Source organism: Mugil cephalus, chromosome 15, assembly GCF_022458985.1.
Source record: "Mugil cephalus isolate CIBA_MC_2020 chromosome 15, CIBA_Mcephalus_1.1, whole genome shotgun sequence".
Classification (NCBI taxonomy): Eukaryota; Metazoa; Chordata; class Actinopteri; order Mugiliformes; family Mugilidae; genus Mugil; species Mugil cephalus.
In genome coordinates, this window is record NC_061784.1 from 12,862,230 (window position 1) to 12,884,192 (window position 21,963).

General features: G+C 44.2%; 2 protein-coding genes across 3 annotated transcripts in view; one reads left to right on the top strand and one right to left on the bottom strand.

The window, feature by feature from the left end:
• LOC125021760 (replication protein A 70 kDa DNA-binding subunit-like) overlaps nt 1-11,163 on the bottom strand; it is a 41,489-nt gene extending 30,326 nt beyond the window's left edge. Inside the window, exons 1-9 of one of the 2 annotated variants that reach the window (XM_047607931.1) lie at nt 11,028-11,163; nt 10,519-10,566; nt 9,708-9,786; nt 9,402-9,510; nt 9,234-9,325; nt 9,043-9,141; nt 2,731-3,121; nt 932-1,034; nt 765-833 (exon numbers count right to left, since the gene is read on the bottom strand). In XM_047607931.1, the coding sequence (XP_047463887.1) occupies nt 765-833; nt 932-1,034; nt 2,731-3,121; nt 9,043-9,141; nt 9,234-9,325; nt 9,402-9,510; nt 9,708-9,786; nt 10,519-10,566; nt 11,028-11,060 (1,023 nt within the window). In that variant the 5' untranslated portion in view covers nt 11,061-11,163. Of the gene's footprint in view, nt 1-764; nt 834-931; nt 1,035-2,730; nt 3,125-9,042; nt 9,142-9,233; nt 9,326-9,401; nt 9,511-9,707; nt 9,787-10,518; nt 10,567-11,027 lie in introns of both variants that reach the window. The other variant, XM_047607930.1, reaches the window with a different exon arrangement.
• A 470-nt stretch (nt 11,164-11,633) lies between these two features.
• On the top strand, nt 11,634-19,177 carry smyd4 (SET and MYND domain containing 4). The gene is made up of 10 exons (XM_047606218.1): nt 11,634-11,861; nt 11,947-12,091; nt 13,039-13,128; nt 13,995-15,018; nt 15,272-15,538; nt 16,006-16,196; nt 16,305-16,446; nt 16,789-16,905; nt 17,241-17,364; nt 17,579-19,177. Exons 1-10 carry the CDS (start codon nt 11,725-11,727, stop codon nt 17,700-17,702), a joined length of 2,361 nt encoding a protein of 786 aa, XP_047462174.1. The 5' UTR covers nt 11,634-11,724; the 3' UTR covers nt 17,703-19,177.
• The last annotated feature ends 2,786 nt before the right edge of the window (nt 19,178-21,963 follow it).

A 21,963-nucleotide genomic window follows, 5' to 3' on the forward strand; every position in this document is an offset into this window, starting at 1 on the left:
TGCATCTCCTTTTATTCCTTTATATGCTGCATGTACGCTTCACTCAGACGTAGGAATTTATCTGAATTAAATTTTTGCTCTGCAGGTTTCTAGCTCTGGGTTCTGTAGAGGGTTTAGAAAAATTGATTAGCAAAAAAACGATTAGAGCGACTAATAACTCTGAATATACACATGGGAACTTAAGTTTCGTAGAAACAGAAACAGCTGAAGTTTCTCTGAAAGACAGAGAAATAAAATCGTTCCCTTATAACTTACAGTACTGTACAACCTACTTAATTATTAAAAAATAGAGAAATTACAAAGCGAGTCTAGCACTGTTCAGTATAACAATGTCACGCTTTTAAAAGTTTTCTTTAACTTCAGTCAGCCTCATATGTCCACCAAATATTTAATACGCCTCAGACATTTAGATTTTAGTGGAAAAAAAAAATGGCTTAATAAATTTCTCTGACAGAATCTTCTAATACTTGCCCCCGGCTCATTCATTAGCTCGGCGTCCTGCAGGCACAGGAGGATCTCGCAGGAGGATTTTTGTTACTATTTTACCAATAATACCTATGTTTGAGGAGCCGTGTGCATACCAAACAGATACCTAGCCTTAAGTTTGGTTTGCAAGTAGTTAAGAGTATTTTGAAAGCCTCTGTGTACCATCAGAATGTGAAAATATTTAACCTTCCTGAGCAGGGTGCAAAACCTACAAAACTAATCATGAAGCTCTTGTCACTTCCAATGTGGAAGGATGCGGCTGAGGGGGATCTGCTCACCTTGCCTTGCTCCACTAGAGAGAAAAACTTGTCCGCTTCCTTGTTGAAGGCGGTGATCTTGATTTCTCCCTGTTGACCAGAAAATTTGTATTTACGTGCAACAGTTTGCCGACGTGTGTGACATACGCTGACGTGCAAAAAACAGACATCGAGAACTCTGTACTCACGCTGTCATCTAATATCTCGAAGGAGAAGAGCTTTCCCTCTCCTCTGGAGTTACTCCAGGTGCGGATACTGGACTTGTTGGTGACTCTGGCTCTGACAGTCCACCTGGGAATATAACAGACTATTATTATGTATGTGCGGATAAAACTAGCTTTTAGTTGAAAATAAATATCCCAATGCTTATAAGACCTTAATTAAAACAGACCTGTTAAAAAACTAAACCGCTGATGCAGAAAACATCCAAACTGAATGAAATCAAAGCTTCGCAAATACATGAATGCCTTCCACCGCGCTTTCATTCATCACCCTCAACCTACTTCAACACGTGAATGGAGACAGGATGTGCGCATTCATAGGAATAATTACCTTAACTTTTCTTTGACCAACACAGTGAAACTAAAGGCGCAGTCAAAAGGTCAACACAAACAGTGAAAGAATCCTCTTTGTTAATGAGCATCCAAACTCAGCTCACATCAGCTGCCAATGGAAAAACAAACTGCGCAAACGGAACAATTCCCAGGGAAATTGTACGAGTGTCTTTTCAGGCTTTGGAAAGTTTCATGAAAGAAAAAAAAAAAAAAGAAAAAAAAAATCCAGCAACTTTCTTTTCAAAGAATGAACTAGGTGTTGTACATCTGCCAACGTCTGGGCACATTTAAATCTGCTTCTTGTTCTGTTTTTAACAACAGCCAGCCAAGCTCGGCACTTTATGCAGCAGTGAGCCTTTTGACTGCGTTGATAATTGTGCAGTGGAGGATATTCATACCATAACTTTGCCTGCAATTAAATCCCCTATCATGAGAGCAGCTGCTGGCCCTCAGTGAACCCCATTTCCTGCTCAGTATGGATAAGACTGCTACACCGAGGTTTATTGCAGTCAAAAGCCAATTATAGTCTGCTCTAGATGCTTTTACTTAACACTGGCAGAATGGAGCGAGAAAGCCATGCAAACGGCCATTAAAGACCTTGTGCACATACGCGGGATCCCTTTAAATATGACTGCATGTAACACTTTGTGTCACACGCGGACACACACCTACGTTTTTCATTTCACTCAAATGCTCGTAGAGGAGGCATAGCTGCTGAAGTCATCTGTTTTACTCAGGGTCGACACTCCCCCAACTTCAAAGTTAGAACAGTCATCAGTTTGTTACAACACCTAGAGGCACAGTTATCTTTACAGCTTACAATTTCAAAAAGGGGGCTACGTTATCAGACCTAAAACACGGAGAGTTTTGATAAGGTACCTTTACTCCAATCTGGACACCTACATCTTGCCATAACGTGCGCTTGTCTTTTTGTAGCCAGCTTTAAGGTCAGAGACAGAAACTTAAGCTTAACGCAACGATAAGAAATGAGAGGGAGGGGGGGTGGAAACATGAGTAAAATGAAACCCTGAAGGAGAAATTGTAAGAGGAAAGGAGGGAAGGTAAAAACGAGTTTGGACAAATTCCCAAAGGGCCAAATAACAGAATCAAAACCTCAGCAGCAGACCATAAAGACCCAGCAGTGGCTGCTGCAAAAGTGTCAGTTACCGAGGCGAGATCGGTCATTTCATTTCCATGCAAATCGGGCTGACTGACAAGCACACACTCAAATTCACCGAGTCGCACACATTCGCGCAGGAAAAAAATAAAAAATAATAATTCTCGCACAAGGCTGCACCAACACAGATTTTCAAACATGCCCCAAAGAGCTACCCAAAAAAACAGGAGCGGCAAACCAGGAAGCAGAGCCAGAGCGCGATTCATTTAACCGAATCTTAAACGTGTGCGTGGACGTCACACACACATTAACGTACTTGCTTTGGTAGGGGTTGAGGAGAGCAATAGGCATCACTTTCGTTGAAGAACCTGGAGAAGCACCCGCGGCCTTCATGGGCGAGAATTTTGATGGTGAAGTCTTCATTGGCGAATATTTGCTCGGTGAAGACGTTGAGGGTGAAGCCTTCATGGGTGAAAATTTGTTCGGTGAAGACGTTGACGGTGAGGCCTTCATGGGCGAATATTTTGATGGTGAAGACGTTGAGGGTGAGGCCTTCATGGGCGAATATTTGCTCGGTGAAGATGTTGAGGGTGAAGCCTTCATGGGTGAAAATTTGTTGGGTGAAAACGTTGAGGGTGAAGCCCTCATGGGCGACGCTGTTGTGGGTGGTACAAACCCTCTTCCGCGGCCTCTGGGAGAAGAAACGGCTGCTGGGAGACAAAGCGAGATACGTGAAGGAATGATAAGGTTGCAATTTACTAGTTTTGGAAGATTAGCACATTTACTAATTCATTGAGTGCAATCAACAACAATTTTGATAACTGAAAAAATCCTTGATTTTCTTGGTTTTATTGTATTGTAAATGGATTCTCTTTGGGTTTTGGGCCGATGATGGAGCAAAACAAGCCTCAGGCATCAGGAAATAAGGTAATTTTCAAGAGGAACCGTTTAAAACAATTCTATTAAAAACAGATTACTTGATAACGATAATACTGAGTGTCAGTGCCTTTCCCTATCAGTTAGCCATGATTAAACCCAATCTTAAACACTCCAACAAAATATTTCAGCAGTGGTAAAATATCCGTCACACTGCTATTATCTGATCACATGAACAATGATAAACTGCCTGAGAAAGTTAAAACTCTCAGTCCGAGTCTCTCCGTTGAGCTACTCGTTCCCCTGTTAACATCAGTTTGTGCCAAATATAAAAACAGTTTTTCTTCTTCTTCGGGCGAGTCTGCCAATTAATTATTAATTTCATAATTACTCTACTTGTGCTTTTTAGTTGTAGGCAAGAAGAATAATTAGGATTAGTAATCAGAATATCCGTCTTGTGGCCAAGGCACCAAACATAGTAGTTTTAATTACATCCATGCAGCATGACCGTTAAATTAAACAGGCAGAACAGTATAAAGTAATGTGAATGACTGAAGGTTCCTAATAGTCAATTATTAACATATTTAATTGTAAAACAGAAAAAGAAACACATGTATTTCCACTGTTAAATTAAAGATGCCGTCCGTAGAAGGCCTAAACTGTTAACATCATTTTAAATGTTACGTACTTTAGTCGAGGCCTAATTTAAATATTTCAAAATCAGCAAAAAAAAAAAAAAAAAGTTAAGACATCTCTCAAACACCTGTTCGGCTTTACTGCTCTTATTTAACAAATGACAATACCAGACAACGCGGCCAGTTTGGATCAGCCCACAGACTCATGAGGTGCAATCTCACCTCCCACAGTAAAGTCGCATCAGCCCCATCAGTATGATTCAGGATAAAAAGCTAGCTGTTGTCAAAATAGCTTTTATGCAACGGCTTGGCATGAAATATTCACCATATTGTGCAACAGAACTTTGGGAGGGAGGAATTTTTAGGGATAAAACGAATGAGTCCCACAGAGACCGCTCTCCTGATTTAAGCTCCTGTTCCAGAGCAGAACAAATACTCACCTCCATGATACCCCGCTTTGTGGGTGTGTACTTGTGTGTGTGTGTGTGTGTCATGAGCAAACTCCGTGGGGAAATCACAGATTGAACCGCTATTTTGAGGCGAGGGGTAATTAACATCAATATTCATACCGACGCGATCCGGATGCAGCGTTAAAGGGAGGGAGCCGGTGGTGGGAGAGTTGGGGGAGATGATATGAGGTTAGGGGGATGAAGAGCAGAGCCAAGAGAGGGACGCAGAGCCCCATCCAGGTCCAGTCCTCATTTTTTGTGATTAAGATCAGCTTCTAATATCTATGCCAATAATGTACTGAGCGGCTCCTGTCACTGGGTCCTGAAGGACGATGGAAATATATAGACAGAAAGGAAGCAATAAACAGAGGAAGTGAATGGTAAAGAGGGTAAGTGTGTGTGTTTTTTGTGGGAGAAGAGAGACTTGTGAGGACAAAGGAAACCTGCAGAGAATAGTTAGTGATGAATAATGAATATTTTTTTTTTTTAACCGCACTTCAGCAACTGCGGATCTCTTTCAGGAATTTAAATATTGTGTGCGGAGCAGTTTGAAGGAAGTCTATTTCAAGTGATGGCTGCTGATGAATATTTAAATGGGAACACAGAACAGTCCGTGTCATGACCTCTGACTTTGCACCTACTGCCGAAAGACGGGTTTTTCTTTCCTGAAGACCTTTCGGCATGTTAATGCTGTGGCTCGTATATTCCCACATTTTTCCCACCTGTGACTGACGGAGTTCAGAGGACGGGCTTCAACGGCTTTCAAAGCTCAAAACATTTGTAAGAATTTGTTAAAAAAAAAAAGGAAAACGCTTCTGACCGCATCCTCCCACTCCATATCAGAGGTCAGGGTTTTCTCTGTGCCTACAGCCGATGAGGGTGCTTTCCATTCAGCTAATTAAAGTACGCTGCGCTCTCTTCTGACCTGTGATATTGAAACCGATTTTTTACTGGTTTTGCCATCGTCAAGGATGTTCCAACCGCTAAATACACGCGTGTGTATTTCCTTTCAGTTTATCTGGACTCATTCAGGGAAAATGTCCAGAAGGAACCTGCTGGACAACACGGTTATTATTCGGTCTATAATATTCATCCTGACCTGCAGAGGACAAACCCACATAATAACATTACAGCCACTGACATGCGAACAACGTCGTCAATAGGTAAAATATAATGACCAGAAAGTGAACAGACGCAGGCTCTGAGCAACTATATGAAGGACCAAATAATGTTGACTAAAACATCTCCAAAACTGCCTCCTTTCTGTGGCATGATATTCTCTGATGGTTCAGGTTCAGGAATGTTTCGATGAACGCAAAAACATATTCAAGTTGTTGACTAGGCCTCTGAAGTCTCCAGAGTGAAATACCAATAAAGCATCTGCAGGATGTGCTGAACAAACAAGTCTAATCCAGGGGCCTTCAACCTTTTTCAGACCAAGGACCCGCCCCCCATGCAAATTATTTTGCATTCAATGTTAAGCCATTTAAATAACACACGTTCAAATTTCAAACGTGTGCAACAGTAGGGTGGCCGTGCAACTGCCATAAACACACATAACTTTACCTTTAGACGTAGCTACTGTAAATGTAGCAGAGACGGTGAATCACCAAAACATTTTGGTCTGAGTTGGCTGATGGGAGCGAGCTGCACTGTTAGCTTCTCTTCTGCAGCGTGCGTTAAAAAAATATATTTATAAAATCTCTAATCAGCCAATGATTTTGTTGAAGATCTTTGGTCTAATTCATGGCAACTTCATCTCACAATTTGGAAGACTTGAAGTATCTTGAAGTGCTTCCGTCTTGGTGCCGATACCCGAGCACACATTAAGAGGTCTTGAGCAGTAGATGCAACGATGAGTCTGGATTTCCAAAATTGACAGGCAGTCATGTTATAGCGGGTTAGTGTCTGTGCACCTGCCGCCTGCAGCACTTTCATTTTATTGCTTCCTCTTGTCTGTTATATTATTCCAGTAATAAACAAATCTATTCGTTTATTGATTGTGTCAGGCTCCCGTGTATTAATAGATCTATAAAGTGGCGTCAGGGGACGAGCTACGGTATGTGTTGACGGATGTTTATGTGTTCGCTGGGAGGAGCTGAGCTACGAGAAACAGACAGAAACGGGCCAAGTTGGCGAAACGGAAGCAGCCGGGGACTCGCCGAGACGCTCCAGGACTGTGAAGTCTTCGCAGAGGCTTGAACCCAGACCCTGAAATAAAATCGCTGCCTCCCGTAGTCACATCGCCCACAGCTCAGTAAAATGTGTGGCATTTAGCAATCTTGTTAAAGAACACAAATGTATTGACTTACCGAAAATGCAATTTGCAAAAATATTGGAAAGCAATCACACACTAAGCTGCATTCGGAGCGAGAAAACATTTCATGTGCGAGGCTTGTTTTTGGTTCAAAGGAGGAATGCGGGACCGTTTCATCAACCGAACAATTCAACAGAGCAGCAGGTTTTCTATATCTGGTGGGATCTCTGAGGGAAAATGGATCAGAGGACGTAACGAGGAAAGAGTCTGATGAACTGCTTAATGCTCAGCCTCCTCTTTGCTGAGTCAAATTAGTTGACTTTCGCTGGCTGCCTCCATCTGTGCATCGCTTCTAGGGGATTCAGTCCACAACACAATATTCATAAAGCCATGAACTGGAGGAGCCATCGGCCCACACAAGCTCCCTCAGTCACAACACACACAGACACACACCTACACACCCACAAACACACAGTATACCAAGCACTCATTACCCACCCACATGCCTACATCCTCCACTGAGGAGGACTATCGGGTATGTTCCTGCCATATAACAAAATCAATGTCGATGCTGAGAGCTGTTGGTGGTATAAAACGAGTGAGTGAAACAAAGGCTAAGCTAATAAAAGAAGATCCAATAAAACACAGGCTACTTTGGGCATGATATACGGCAGCAGCCAGTGCGATACCAACCAACATTTGGAAGTCCTGTTCTCTTAAAAAAAATAAATAAATAAAAGGACCGTCTGGTGGTGAAATAGTGGAAGGGGAGAGTAATGGACTCCTGCTGTGGCCAGCGGGCAACGTGAAGTTTTCCCGCGCCGTTAGCTGAGCTGTAAATACAATCTAAGTGTTATGAAAAAAAGGTAGTTGAGCCGACGGAACTGCAGTCCCCCATTCATTCAGCATTTCACGCAGTGATCCTGCTCCACTGAGTTCTTAACCCACGCTCAGACTACAGCAGCCGAACACAAAAGTGCTTTGAGTATCAGAGGAATGAAAACACGGATTTACTTTTTGTTACATAGTGACTGTTGAAGAGTGGTGTCGCAAATGAGACTGAGAGAGGAACAACCAGCGTCTCTGCTGGTACCAAATTATGGCCCCAGAACAACATAGTGAAACATTAGTGAAAGCGCTGAGACAGGACCAGCAGGTCATTTGTCAGCACTCTTCGCTCAAAGAGTACATGGCTCCCTCTATTGGTGAGGTGGGGGAGTGTAAGAATAATCAAGACTCATCAAAGTCCCTGTGATCACTTTTTTTTTTTTTTTTACCAGGACAGCTGAGGACACAACAACTCTTCACTTGCTCCACTGACATTGTGACTGAAGTCATGTACATTTCATTCCTTCTGACTGATTGTACTTGTTTACAGGTTGTGTGATTTCCATTCAACAACAAAGAATTCAGGCTGAGTTAAGACCTCGTGATCAGCCAACATGTAATTGCTATTTAAGGAGTTTTTTTTTATATATTAATTATATTAAGTATTTAATTACTGTAGTCTGCCGAGCAAATAAGTTGAAGTAATCAAGACGAGAGGTAATATCCATGAGCAGAGAGTGAATTGTTTTGTTATGTTTGAAAATTAGAGCACCTTTGACTTGAAGGCAGTGGAAAGTGCTGAAATATATATTTGAGACGGAGAATTATTTATTTTCTTTAACCAAATGATTTGAAAGAACGTCAAGGCCATATATAAAAATAATATAATAATAAATAATAAATAATAGTTTAAATAATCTGAAATTTAGAACAACTGAACTGCAATTTAATGCAGTATGAAGCGTTTTTAAAAAGCACCTTTGAATGTTGAATACTTCTTCAGGCTTTGTGTTATTGTGTCAGGAATTTGGGTCAGAATTAATGAGTTAAAAAACTCAGTGTTAGACCAGCAGCTCCTGTGTCTTGCGAGATAAAATGGCCTTTTTTTTGTCATTGGAGTCTGACGGTTTTGAGCAGAAAGACACAAATGTTTCATTTCTCAGTTTGGGAACAGTGTCATGTAAGGGGAAAAATAAACTGTAATGATATTCTAAATATGATGTTTACTTGACTTCCATGTCGGTACTCCTGTCTGCTTCTCCAAACCAACTGGAGCAGGTAACACTCATGTAGGCAAACTTCAAAGAAACTGGGAAATCCACTGACACTAAAGGCTCGTATGCTGTTGTCAACAACATGCAAAGAAATGAAAATGTGCGAGAATGGCTCAAAAGAAAAATCTACAATATTTCAGGAGATTTGCTTGATCTGTCCCTGTCAACAAAAACTAAACCAAAGCATCTTTATTGCATCACTTTTAGACCTTCTCTCCGTCTGCCGCTGTCCAGCAATTACGTGACAAAGCATAAGTGTCTATAGAAGCATCAGAACCTTGTGTACGAAGCCCGTGACGTGACACTCACCGCTGCTGCTCTTATAAGACGGCCCAGGCGCTGGAGGAGACGGAGGCGACGCCGGTTCAGAGGCGCCCGATGACGTCTTCTGTGGAGACAAAGTCTTACCTGCAAGGTCAACAAACTAAGTAAGGCACCTGCAGAAGCTGGTTGTTAACGTTTACTGTCTCCATCTATGCACATTTTTTAAAGAACCGTACCATCTGCGTTATATGGAATGGGGTTTCCAATCTTCCCTCCGGTTTCCTCAGCTGACTGCAATATGTCTAAGTCCATCACAATCACCACGTGCCTGGAGCACAAGAAGAGCAATGTCTGAAGAGACTACAAGAAGCAAACACAGAAAAAAAGAAGGTAGGAACACATACCTGCCGTCCGACAATGTGTTGGTGATGGTCTTCTTCAGCACACACACACAGTTCGGTACCAGGAGGTTATCTTCTGGCAGGTTGTTTAACTGCGTGGCCAGCAGGAACGCTGCATACACAAATACATATATTCATTTAATTATCTATCTTTTAAGCTGGTAATTCTCTTAAAATTACACATTATAATTTATGGTACATATAATTATTGTGAGGTCTGCAGGAAACATTATCTAGTACAGCCTCAGTGATTTTACAAAGTGCACCCACTGTCAGAAAGTTTTTGTTTTGCTACCGTGTGATACTCACAAGACAACGAGTGCTGACCATCGCTCATCATGAGCCGGAACCTGGGAGGGCCCGAGGCATTACTGATCTGACGGATGTTCTGACAAACACAGAGGGAAGGAAGGATTTCATAAGCAAACAGATCATCCTACTCGATGCAAGACGCACCAGTGTCATGAATTCAATTCCTCCGTGTACAGACCAGACACATTTATTTAAATTCTGAGACAAATAATACGCTTCTTCCTTTGCCAATTTGCCTTTTATTAACTTCAAAGTGGCAGTGGAGATAAAGAAGGCAGAGAAGATCAATTACATATTATTTGTTACTTTGGATATCCTGTGTGGTGTCCCCTGGTGTCACATTTTATGGGGTGTTGTGTCTCTCCCTGTTGTTGTGGTCGTGAGGAATGGGGACTCGTCCATTAAGGTTAGCTTGGTTAACAAATTTGTTTGTGTCTGTGGTGTCAAGTTTGGTTTGTTTAGGGTTTTTGCTCTGTTTTTTGGGGGGAGATACGCCATGCATTCTCTAGTCAAAACTACTTTACCCAATGTGGGATTACCATTTGACAAAATATTATTTTTAAATAACATAAACTGAGCAGTGAGAATATTTATCTACCATTGTTTTGTATTTACAATAAAGGCACAAGGACCACAAAGATAAATTCACATCTCTTTAGTTCATCCATAACCAGTATCTCAGCTAAAATCTATAGATAAATATTAATGGGATTAGGGCACAACCCAATATGAAGGTGGAAAAGCTGTAGTAGACCCCATTCATCATGTTGTACACGTTTCATGGTGACATCTCACATTGGTTACTCACCAGCAGCTGGAGCACGGGACAGTTCACCGGTAAGCCTTTGTACAGGTCCTAAAAATAACACACATGGATTTGTTAGCACTGTAATAAGGCATGACACCATCCTGTCCCATCACATTACCACGCTGCTGATACAAAGTTACAGTCTAACGTGAACTGTAAATGAATGAAGTGGCGTTTTTGCAGAGCTCCTGCAGGTAAGTTATATGACTACACCAGACCTGCTGTTTTGTAATACCAGTGTGTTAGACATTACTCTGACCTCATAAATATTTTGTTCTGCGTCCGTAGTGAACAAAGCCTGTGTTTATTTTTAACAGTTCACACACTGGCAAAGTTTAACAACTGCTTTAGTTAATGCTACTGTTTACAGCTGTAACACTATGAAGCTCAATAGCTCAAAGTGCTAGCAGTTTACGATCAAGTTAGCACTACACAGCTAAATAACAACCTGAGAGACACTTGGTCAAAGATAAAACATGTATATTAGTCATGCTGATATTTATGCTTACACCAACTGCCCCCTTTGTGAGAGTTAGACTCATGTTTCCCGTGTTACGTTGTCGGAAATTTAGCAGACTGGCTTTTCTCTCGTTCCTGGTAAAGGGACCGGAGGCGAGTTATCGCGAGAGAAGCGAGATAAACGATACTTTCGGAATGAATGAGAAAAGCTGCAACAAGGCAACGCGAGCTATTGTCGGAAGTGGCTCGTTTGTTCCTACAAAATAAACGAGCCGTACTTCAGCTAAAATAACTAATAATAAAAATTTCGCTGCAGTTAGGAAGATTATTAGAGATTTTTTTAGGTACTTTGCATTACACAACTTAATCACTGTTACTGTACTTAGGTACCTTTCTGCATGTTGAAGGGCGAATTTGTAAAATATGGCACATTATTAATAATTAGAGTAGAGAGCATATGGAGAAATTACACTTGGTTGCATATCTACAAGCTACAACACGTAGCACAATAAAGGTTTGTTATAATTAAAAACAAGAAAAGTGCAAAAATAATAATATACAGTAGCTCGGATAGGGGCTGTTCAGTGTAAGTACTTTTGACTTTTAAACAGTTATTTCCGGAAACGTTCGTGTTTTTCTTGGGCAGCTTGAAAGTGGCGCATTTCTGCTGCGAGTTGTTTCAAAACAAACCCACCGCTGTTGTTCCGGACGATTTCAGGAAAAGCCATGCGGTTAACTTTTTAGCTCATGATGGATTTCCCCTGCGTCCAGTGGCAAGACCACGTTGCACAGAAATGGGCCGCTCTTGACCCGGAGCTCAAAGACAAATTCTCATCCCTGCTCGAAATAGATGATGTGTTTAAATGTGCTTTGAGTCTGACAACGTGAGTAGCCAGCTAAAACGAGGCAGTAGAGACAAGGCTGTGGTTTAGTTTTGGATCACAGTCGAAGTGTTTCTTGTGTTTCCAGTCAGGACGATGTGGACTTCGTGGAGTCGGTCTCTGCAGGACACTCAGTCCAGAAGGACACGGAGGAAGCAGCCAGGTGCAGGGAGAGGGGCAACTCCAGCTTCAAGACTAGGAACTACACTGCAGCTGCTCTGCATTATTCACAGGTGAAGAGTAATAATAATATTGTATTCTATATAATCTATATTGTGTTCTTTAATATTCGCACTTGCCAGTTCATTAGGTTTTATTATATTAGATTCAACTTTATTGTCATCTAACCAGAAGTGCAATAAGCAGTAAGTTCATGTAGCATAAATAGTGTGGTATATAAGCTTACAGACAATATTTACAGGTGAGTGAGCAGAATATGATGAATGATTGGGGCACTATGAACATATTATACAGATAGATTTATGAGTTAAGTGTAACTAGACTATAACCAGGAACTCTAACATAATTTGCACTAGAGGAAATAGAAATGAAACAATGCTTAAATAATATGGTGTAACTTAACTAGTGCTATATTTGTTACAGTTCTGTGCAAACAGATTGTTTAAAGTGTCCAGTGTCCTTTGGTCAGTGGGGGGTGTGTAGTGGTCAGTGGGGGGACGGGTTCAGTAAGGCCACAGCTCTGGGGGAAAAGCTGTTCCTCAGTCTGCTGGTCCTTGTCCAGAGGTTTCTGAAGCACCTGCCTTGAGGGCAAGAGGGACAACGCCTCTTCTTCCGGGCGTCCTCTCCTTTGTGCTCTGCGACAGACTGCGACACAGTTGGTTAGGTTGCTCTCAGTCGCGCAGTGGTAAAAGTTCACCAGGATGGCTGAACGCAGTCTGGAGGACGCTGTCAAACTATAATGAATTTAATTGCAATACAGTTCAACGGTAGACTCTTAAACAGATTTGTGTTCTCACAAGTGGACCTAAAGATCTGGAAAATTAGTTTATGATGCAACACAAAGGTTAGTAAGTTGTTATAATGGTTCACAACCAGATGAACTGTAAATGTGAATCAGTTATACCTGAAGAACAGTTATGTTTTGGTTTCATAACCGTGTGCTTCTCACATCTAATCAACGTACATCAACATCCAGCTTCTCTGTCTCCCGTCCTGACAGGGCGTTTGCTTCGCTCCACAAAGTTCAGAGCAGCTCTCTCTGTGCTTCGCCAACCGGTCAGCTGCGCTCTACCATCTGCAGCGTTACCAGGTGAGACTGGGCCACTTCCACTTAAATCAGCTAAATAATGCACTTGATGAAACACCTGTTTTGAACACATTTTTTAGTTGATGATTGAACCTGGGTCTGTAGCTGTGTGATGAACAGGCCTGTGACCAGCACCCTCGCATGCTTAATATGTGGTTTGCACTAAAGCCCTCTCATGAACATTTATTCCCTAGAGAGCATTCTTAATTCAGGACATTTAGCTCTCACTTCAGTCTGTCTGGAGTCATGTGATCGCACTCCTCCCGATTAGTCCGTTTCCACCTCAGGAACATTTCCAGAAACCGATGAAGTACCATTTAGAGATTACTGTAGATTACCAGGGGCTCTTCTTCTGTAATTGACCATTTACCTGAATATTGTGTGTTTTTTTATTACGACTGCCTAACTGACTCCGCCAAGTTTAGTTAATTTTCTGTGCTTTTTGTGCCATGTGAGCCGGGCACAATGGCTGTACGGATTGAACCTGCTGGATAATCAGTTATCGAGTGGCCCCTCGGAAGTTTAAATAGAGCCGTGATTAAGCATCTTCTTCTTCACTTGTGTCTTAAATTCAGGCATGGATTTTGGTTTCTCAGAGTCCTGAGTAACAGTTCTTCTTACTTTGTTACCGAAGACATGAGAAGCCTGAATGATTAGGGTTTGGCATCGATCTGCCGAGAACGCAGATTAAAAAATTGACCACAACTTCTCCTCAGTCCAGGACTTTAAATACGATTCCCTCGCACAAAGTTACATTACAAAATACTGCAAGGTCATCTGTCACTACGAAACAAATAGCTAAAACAGAGATTTGTTCGCAATCTTGTATTTTTCTTTAGTTCACGCTCCGGTTTCCTTGTTTTCCTCAGGAGTGCCTTGATGATATCGACAGCGCCTTGAAGAGTGGTTATCCCTCTCATCTTTCACACAAACTACAGGATCGCCGCGCACTGTGCCTCAAGCACGTCTTTGTAAAGGAAAAGGAACAAGAGGAGGATCATGGTCCTGCCTCACAGGATCAGAAAGGTCGAGGAAGAGTAAAGGCTCCATCTGTTGGACCTTTCATGTTTGGGATTTGTCCTCAAGCTGCTGTTGGCTCTAGTGTGGAGAAAGGTCGACACCTGGTGGCCGCGGAGAGGATAGCAGCCGGGGACGTGATCCTCACCGACAGGCCGTACAGCTGTGTCCTCATACCAGGGGTTGAGGAGGTGAGAGTGAAAGGAAGAAGGCGGGACAAGGAGGAAGAAGAATTTGGAACGGAGCGCAGGCGCTGTCACTGGTGTTTGGCTGAAACGTTGCGCGCTGTGCCGTGTGACGGCTGCAGCTACGGCCGATACTGCTCCAACGGCTGTCGGCGGGAGGCCTGGGAAGATCATCACCGCTGGGAGTGTCCGCTGGGGGCAGATCTGACGGTGATGGGTGTCATGTCCCAGCTCGCTCTGAGGGTGACACTGAAGGCGGGGTTAAGGAACGTCCAGATGGCAAAGGAGCCAATCGGAGACAAACACAGGAAGCCAGAGCCAAGCTGTGACTCCAGTGATTCCCATCCACGTCACTCGAATCTCCCCTCGACCTCGTACTACGGTGACTCTTACCTGAGCGTGTTTCACTTGCTGCACCACATAAATCGCCAAAGCCTCGCTCTGCGTTTCCTGTGCGCCGTTACCGTAGCAACACTCTACCTAAGGCTCAGCGAGGCTGGACCTCCACCTGCATCTTGGAGCATGAGCAGGCCCTCAGCAGCGACGGGCCAATCGCAGGACGGACCAAACGAGGAGGAGGGAGATGGCGCAGACTGGAGCTCAGAGCTGTGGCTGCTGGGAAGTGCGGTTCTGAGGCACATGCTGCAGCTCAGGTGTAACGCCCAGGCAATCGTCACGCTGCAGGATGCAGGTGATTGTCGCCACGTCTCAGACTTGGTTGTTCCCTGTTTGCATCTCAGTCAGTCTTGAAAATATGTGTTTACTAAATCATAAGACCATAATTATAGAACGAAACATGTGCTTGTAGAATGAGTGAGTATGAAGATAAAAGAGGTATTTACTTCTGTAACTGAGGTCAACAACTAAATAAGTATTTTCATTTCTCCCACTTTAATTATTGCACTTGATGTTTGCATATTTTCTTTTCTTTCTGCATCTTACAGGCGCAGCAAACTCACCAGTGCAGTCCAGCAGGGAAGTTCGGATCGCCACGGCGATATTCCCAACTCTCAGCCTCCTCAATCACTCCTGCCGCCCCAACACCAGCCTGGCGTTCAGCACCGGCGCTCACACCGAGCCTCGTCCCTCGGATCCGTCCGCAGGGCTCAGTGAGCGTGAAGCTGAGCGCAAACACGGGGCCCCTGGAGTCACCGTAACAGTCCGAGCAGCCAGAGTTATCGGTCCTGGGCAGGAGATCCTGCACTGCTACGGTAGGATATTAGACGAGCGTTGTGAACATTTGTGCGGAGCAGAAATGGACGGCAAAGGTGCAGAATGCAGGACGAAAACGAAACACTAAATATAAAGACTAGACCAAATATTATTCATCAATGTTTTATAAATATAACTTAATTGAGCTTAAAGCTAACAGCTACCTGAAGCTATTATTGACTATATATTTGAGTTTCTGGTGTATCGTTGTAAAACAAAATAGTTTTATTCAGAGTGCGGCTCTCTTCGGTTCAATCCAGTTAAATTTTATTCATATGGGGTCGTTAAAAATCAGCTCGTTACGAAACAGTGGTGAGGAAAAAAAAAAAAACTTTTAACAGGGAGAAACCTTGAGCACAACCCAGGGGGGTTGTGCACAGGGAGGAAAGGAGGGAGGGGAGGGGAGAAAACTTGATTTACATATAACTTTCTCTGCTTTCGCCAAACATTTGCACCGTCCCCACAGGTCCTCACAGCAGCAGGATGGCGACCCAAGAGCGCCAGCGTCTCCTGCATGAACAATACTATTTCCTCTGTCAGTGCGAGGCGTGCGTTCATCAGCAGGACGAGGTGAAGGGAGAGGGAGAGGGCACAGAGCGGCAGCCGGGCCCCGGTGATACTAGACTGAGGTGTTGCCAGTGCAAAGGACCCCTGGAGGTATGCGACCGTCATTGTTTCATAGTCATTAACTGACCTGTTTAATCGTGAGCTCCTCTTTTGAGATTTCAATGCAAATAAATCGAGACATTCTGCGTGATTTCTCAGAAAAGCAGCGAGAACGGGGAGACGGGATTCGTATGTCCACCCTGCGGCCGCCGGACGTCTTCATCCGAGCTGAGCCGCAGGCTGCAGGAGATCAGGGTCGACCTGGAGACGGCGGTGGAGCTCATGGAGAGAGGAAGGCCAGGTGCTTCATGAAAGCTGCATCAAAATGCTGATACAGTAAACAAATGTATAAATCATCGGCCGGGATGAGAACGCGCAATAAATCCTTCAAGGATATTGTTGCAGATGCAGTTGCTCCCGTGAAGCGACAGATGCAAGGATGGTGAAATAAAAAAGGAATAAAGCAAAAATATGAAAATATATTTTTTAAAAAATGTTATGCATAAAATCGAAATATTGCAAGTATTTGCAGAGGCTGGTTACATTAAGTAGTAAGTAGAGTCTGAACTGTTAAGAGTTACCAGCTCTTACATACAGTATATATCATCATCTTTGTGTTATTCTTCTACTCTGACTCCCTCAGATGAGGCTCTGAACCTGCTGCAAAGGACTCAGTGTCAGTCTAGACTCATTCTAACGGAGACGCACCCACTACAGGGGGAACTGGCCGATGCCACGGCCAGAGCATATGCTACAATGGGTGAGAATAGAAATGCATATTTACCCATATACGCACAAGACATCTTAATATTACACATTTTCTTCAAATAAAAATGAACAAAAACTGATCAGTATACATTAAAACATTCAAAATAATGGCAATTTTCTTATATGTTATTGTAGATAAATACATATAACAACCAAAAGCTGCTACTTCAATAGAACTCATGATCACCTGCTTGTTGTTGTGGTAATAGATCTGTAGCTAAAGCCGAAACCAATAATACAAGAGTTCTCAGACACCCCAGGGAGACGGATGCATCCTAACGAGCCTCAGCTCCGCACATAACGAGAGTTTGCACCCCCTTGTTCTAGGTGACTGGACAAACGCGGCGTCCCACCTGGAGCGCAGCGCCGCGGCCGTCGGCTCCCAGTACGGCGAAGACAGCATCGAGCTGGGCCGGCAGCTCTTCAAATTAACTCAGCTACATTTCAACGGGTGGGTAGGCTGCGGGGACGCGAGGCGAGTGTATTTATTAGGAAATAACCACGTAAACCTCGGGGGGGGGGGCACCGCGTCTCAGTGAGATGAAAAGTCACGTCCGAGCCCGAACCTTTACAGTCTCGTAACTTTCGGCCGTTTTATCATTTTGACCGACGTCGTCAGAATTAACTGCTCTCCGTCTTTTATTTATCTTTTTTCTTCTCCCCAGCGGTGCCAGAGGCGCGGCCCTCGCCGTCCTCCCCAAGGTCAGACGGCTCCTCCGCCTCCACTGCGGCCCTGGCTGCCACGAGCTACAGGAGCTGGAGGCCATGGAGGACTGTCTAAGGGGGTAGCCGTCAGCAGCGGTCGGAGCTTTTTGTGCTCGTCGAAGCTAATTAAAATGTTCTGATTGCGGGCCCTGTGTGTTTACTTGAATATTTTTATTTTATTTTTATTTTTTTTTAGAAGCGAGCCCACAGAACGGCGACAGGTATGGATGCAGTTCACTGAGGCTCTCAGACCTCTCTGTGTCAGAATGTATCCATCAATAATTTCAATTTCATGCTTCAGCGGTGGCCCCGCAGTGTGAGGCGACTTATCCTCCAGGTGCTTCCAGGTTAGATGTTCGTCTCTAAATGAAACAGAAGTAAATGTGTACTTTTCCGAAAAAAAAAAAAAAAGAAAAGAGGAAAAAAGAAAAGATTTATACTGTAGCAAGTTTATTCAATCTATAAAATCTGCAAACACGCTCAGCTGCTTCACTTAGGTAACCATCCAACCTTTAGATGGCAGCAGTTATCCACTGACTAATTCAATTTCACGCTCCAGTGGCTGACAATCAAGATGTAGCTTTGACTCTTGGACCAAAGAACGCACATGTCCTCCAAGACCTTCAACTTAAAAGTCTTTTTAAGGCTTCACGTTAAGGCTTTTTATTTATGTTTTTTTTTTTTTTTTTTTACCTCCTGACTCGTAATCACTCAATAACGGCGCCGCACGCGGAAAACGATAAAACGTCGATCGCAGCTGGAAGTCCTGAGGCCTCTGCGAGTTAAACACCGGCAGTATCTGGAGGGCAGCCAATCAGACAGATGCGGATGCGAGTGCGAGTCAAGGTCAAGATGAAACGTTTCCGTCTCTCCGAGAGGTGGCTGGTGGAATTAGCTGAAGGGCGGTCGAGCCGCGACCTCCCGGGGGCCCACGCGCCTGATTCCTCCCGATTATCGTGACGACGCGGTCGTCGGACGAGCAAATAAAGCGAATGAGCCGCTCGAATTAAGCCGAGGTCAACCCCCGAGTTAAAAATAGACACTATCGCAGGAGTTATTCAAGTGGGACATTAACCCAGAGCACCCAGAGAAGGCCGAGACGTACCGCTCTGAACATCATTTCTTAATTAAATGTTTGGTCGATGAGTCATTAGGAAAAGCTCAAAACTCAATATTCGGTCATAAAAACAAGTCCGACAGAACGTAACAGAGCCCGATGGGACGTTAATGTTGTCTCGTTTTATCAGACCGGCCGTCAAAAACCTTCAAATATTCAGTTTTACTGCAGCATAAGATCAGCCTGAAACTTTTACATGCTCAGCGTATCATTCAAAAATGTTTCACCTTTCTGTGACCTCATATTCATTTATTTAAAGTTGTAAAGAAAGAAATAATTAGATATCAGTTTGGTACATTTTGTCCTGTCAGGAGCTACCACATCGATCAGCCACAACATTAAAACCACTGACAGGTGACGTGAATACCGTTGAGTGTCTTGTGACCATTCAGTTCTGCTGGGAAACATTTGTGTGTGTGCGTGTGTGTGTGTGTGTGTGTGTGTGTGCGTGTGTGTGTGTGTGTATGTGTGTGTTGTTTGGGGGGTGGGGGGTCAGATGTTTTGGGGGCACAATGGAGAACTACACACTATTAGGACAGTGGTCATAATGTTTCAACACTGATTTGTGCTTACTGTGCACAGACGTAGAGTCAAAGATTACGTAACTTATATAGAAAGGGACTGATTCACAATAGGAGGTCAACACTGATGCAGCTTGACATCCCCTACACACAGCTACTGACAACAGAGTTGTTATCTATAGAGTCACGTTCCTCATCTCCCCACATCAAGCTGTGTCATCAGCTTCCAACTGTTGTAATTGTGTTGACTCTCCCCGAGTCTCAAACCTGCGCAGAGTCTCCCCGGTTATTTCTGTTTGCCTGTTTGTTTGTTTGCCATGTGCGCTCCTATATCGGTCGGGAGCGGCGGGAGGAGCGCCGTTCAACGGGAATCACGAGAGCAAACCAAACATTTTGCGAGGCGGGGAGGAAGAAGGGGAAACGCGACCAGCACGGCTCGGCCGCCAGACATCCCCTCCCCGCCTCGGTATCAGATCACGGAGTCCTGATTCGACCGCCCGGTGCCATTTGAGGCCATTTCCACTGTCTGCCATCTCGCTCTTATCAGATGTCTCGCTATACATAATGCAATCAAAAAAATGGCCGGATGGCAAACATGCGTGGATTCTGTAACAAGGCCCGCGTCGATATCTGTAACACGGGGCCGGGGCCGAGTCGATAACAGCCGAGTTGGCGTGACTCGACCGGTTCACCATGAGCCGCTGGTTATCAATATTACAACCGACCCTGCATGATTTATGCGGCCGGGTGTAGCCATAACAATGATGGAATGATGAAGTGGAAGAAAAGACAGAGTGGGAAGTCTTCGTGTGGCATTTGGCCAACAATAAGACAAACATACACAGCGCCAGTTTCATCACAACCAAGAGCCTCAGTCTCCTCCTGGAACATGACTTTCCCAAAGTGGATGGAGAATATCGTAGCAACTGAAGGGTTTATTTGTAGTTTACTGCAGGCATGTTAGAATCAGTTTATGCTGTATGTTGCCAGGTCAGAGTAGGAGCACAGCAAAACTTTACACTTTTAGAGAACATCTCCCTCTGGGACGGGGCAGTGGCAGCTCCAAACCTCCAGAAAAACCTTATCACAACTTTGTAACCACTGCCTTTATTTGCTGAGACTGACCTTAATGGAGTGAAGCATTGGCTAAATGTTAAGGGCATTTAACTTTTCTCACTTTAGGCTCGTATGATGCATGTATACATCAGTCAGGCAAAACATTATGACCACCGTGTTTCTAATCTGAGTTTTGTGGCGTTGGGCTCACGGGCCTCGTTCAGTCAGCGGTCGCACTTACGGGTCACTACCCAAAAAAACAAGAAACAAACTGAGAGACAAAATTCAGAAACTTAAAGCCAAAAGAAAAGCAGCGAAGCTTCGCGACGTTTCGCCGCTCACTCATCAGCCTGCACTTTGGAGGCCCCTTCGGATGGTCTCACGTTTGCAGCCCTCGTCCCGTCCTGACGGTTACGCGAGCCCCTCCCTCCGAGAGCCCCGGCCCCCTCTAACTCGCCATTGTCCCCACGCGCCTCCTTTAAGCAGATCAGCCCCTCCAGTCAGTCTCCTGGCTCTTCCATCTTTCAGCCCCTCTTTCTCCGCAGCGGAGGAAATCTGATACATGATGCAGACGACGGTAATGTGGCTGGGCTCATGTAAAAATAAAACCCCCATCCCTCTCCCTCTCTCTCCCTCTCTCTCCCTCTCTCTCCCTCCCTCACTCTCTCTCACAGGCAAGGTTATTACCAACTATTATGAAAATGGGCGACGGTAAATCATGGGCTGAATCACGACTGAATGTTAAATACGATGATGACGGTGATGTATTTAAAAGAGTTTCTGTTGGAGCAGAAAATAGAAACATCTAATAGTTTTTTGTGTGTGTGTGTGTGTGTGTGTGTGTGTTTCGCATTTACGGGCTACAGTTTCCAAATCATTGTTAGAAAAAGGAGGGGGAGGGGGGTGCTTCTGGGTTATTTGAGAATCACGATCTGTGTGTTTGAGGCCTGTGGAGAGTGGGGCTAAATTTGGCACATGTGCATGAGAGGTGCTGCCGGACAAGGTGAGGCTGAGGCTGGGAAACGAACCCATCGGCAATCACTCTCCCAAACAGGCCGTTCACCTTGCCGGAACACGGGCACACACACACACACACACACACACACACACACACACACGAGTGACACACAAGGTTAGGCTTTGATTGGCACTTCAATCTGCAGGAGGTGTGACTCTGGGGATGGCAGCGCTGCCTTGGCATCAGCACGTTAGCGCCGTTATTGCGATACGATCGAAGCGTCGGCTCAGAACTTGAGTCTGGCGAAGTGAAATTTCGCCTCCCAGCCGACTGTTGTCAACTAAATCCTCAGTGATCTCCTATTTCCACGAGTGTGTGTGTGTGTGTGTGTGTGTGTGTGTGTGTGTGTGTGTGTGTGTGTGTGTGTTTGTTTGTGGGGGGGGTTATTTATCATAATTTTATCATCACATTATTCAGATGAGAGGAGCTGACGCTGACTAACTCCACGGAGGAATGCTTGCGCGCTGTCTCCTCTCTCTCCTGTTACGACGTTCCCCCGAAATGAAAGCCGAATATTGCTGACACTATTCATCCAGCACCGGAGAACAATAACCCAGGCGACACACTTCCAAGCTCAAAAACAAAATAAAAAATATTGAGGAGAGGGCCGGGCCTTGGGGCGGGGGGAGTTTA

What these genes read in the sequence shown, in the direction of transcription:
- smyd4 (XM_047606218.1), top strand. Translation starts at nt 11,725, where the DNA reads ATGATGGATTTCCCCTGCGTCCAGTGGCAAGACCACGTTGCACAGAAA. An exon ending in TGTGCTTTGAGTCTGACAAC is followed by an intron (nt 11,862 to 11,946) that starts GTGAGTAGCCAG and finishes TTGTGTTTCCAG; the next exon opens with TCAGGACGATGTGGACTTCG. An exon ending in GGAGATCCTGCACTGCTACG is followed by an intron (nt 15,539 to 16,005) that starts GTAGGATATTAG and finishes CCGTCCCCACAG; the next exon opens with GTCCTCACAGCAGCAGGATG.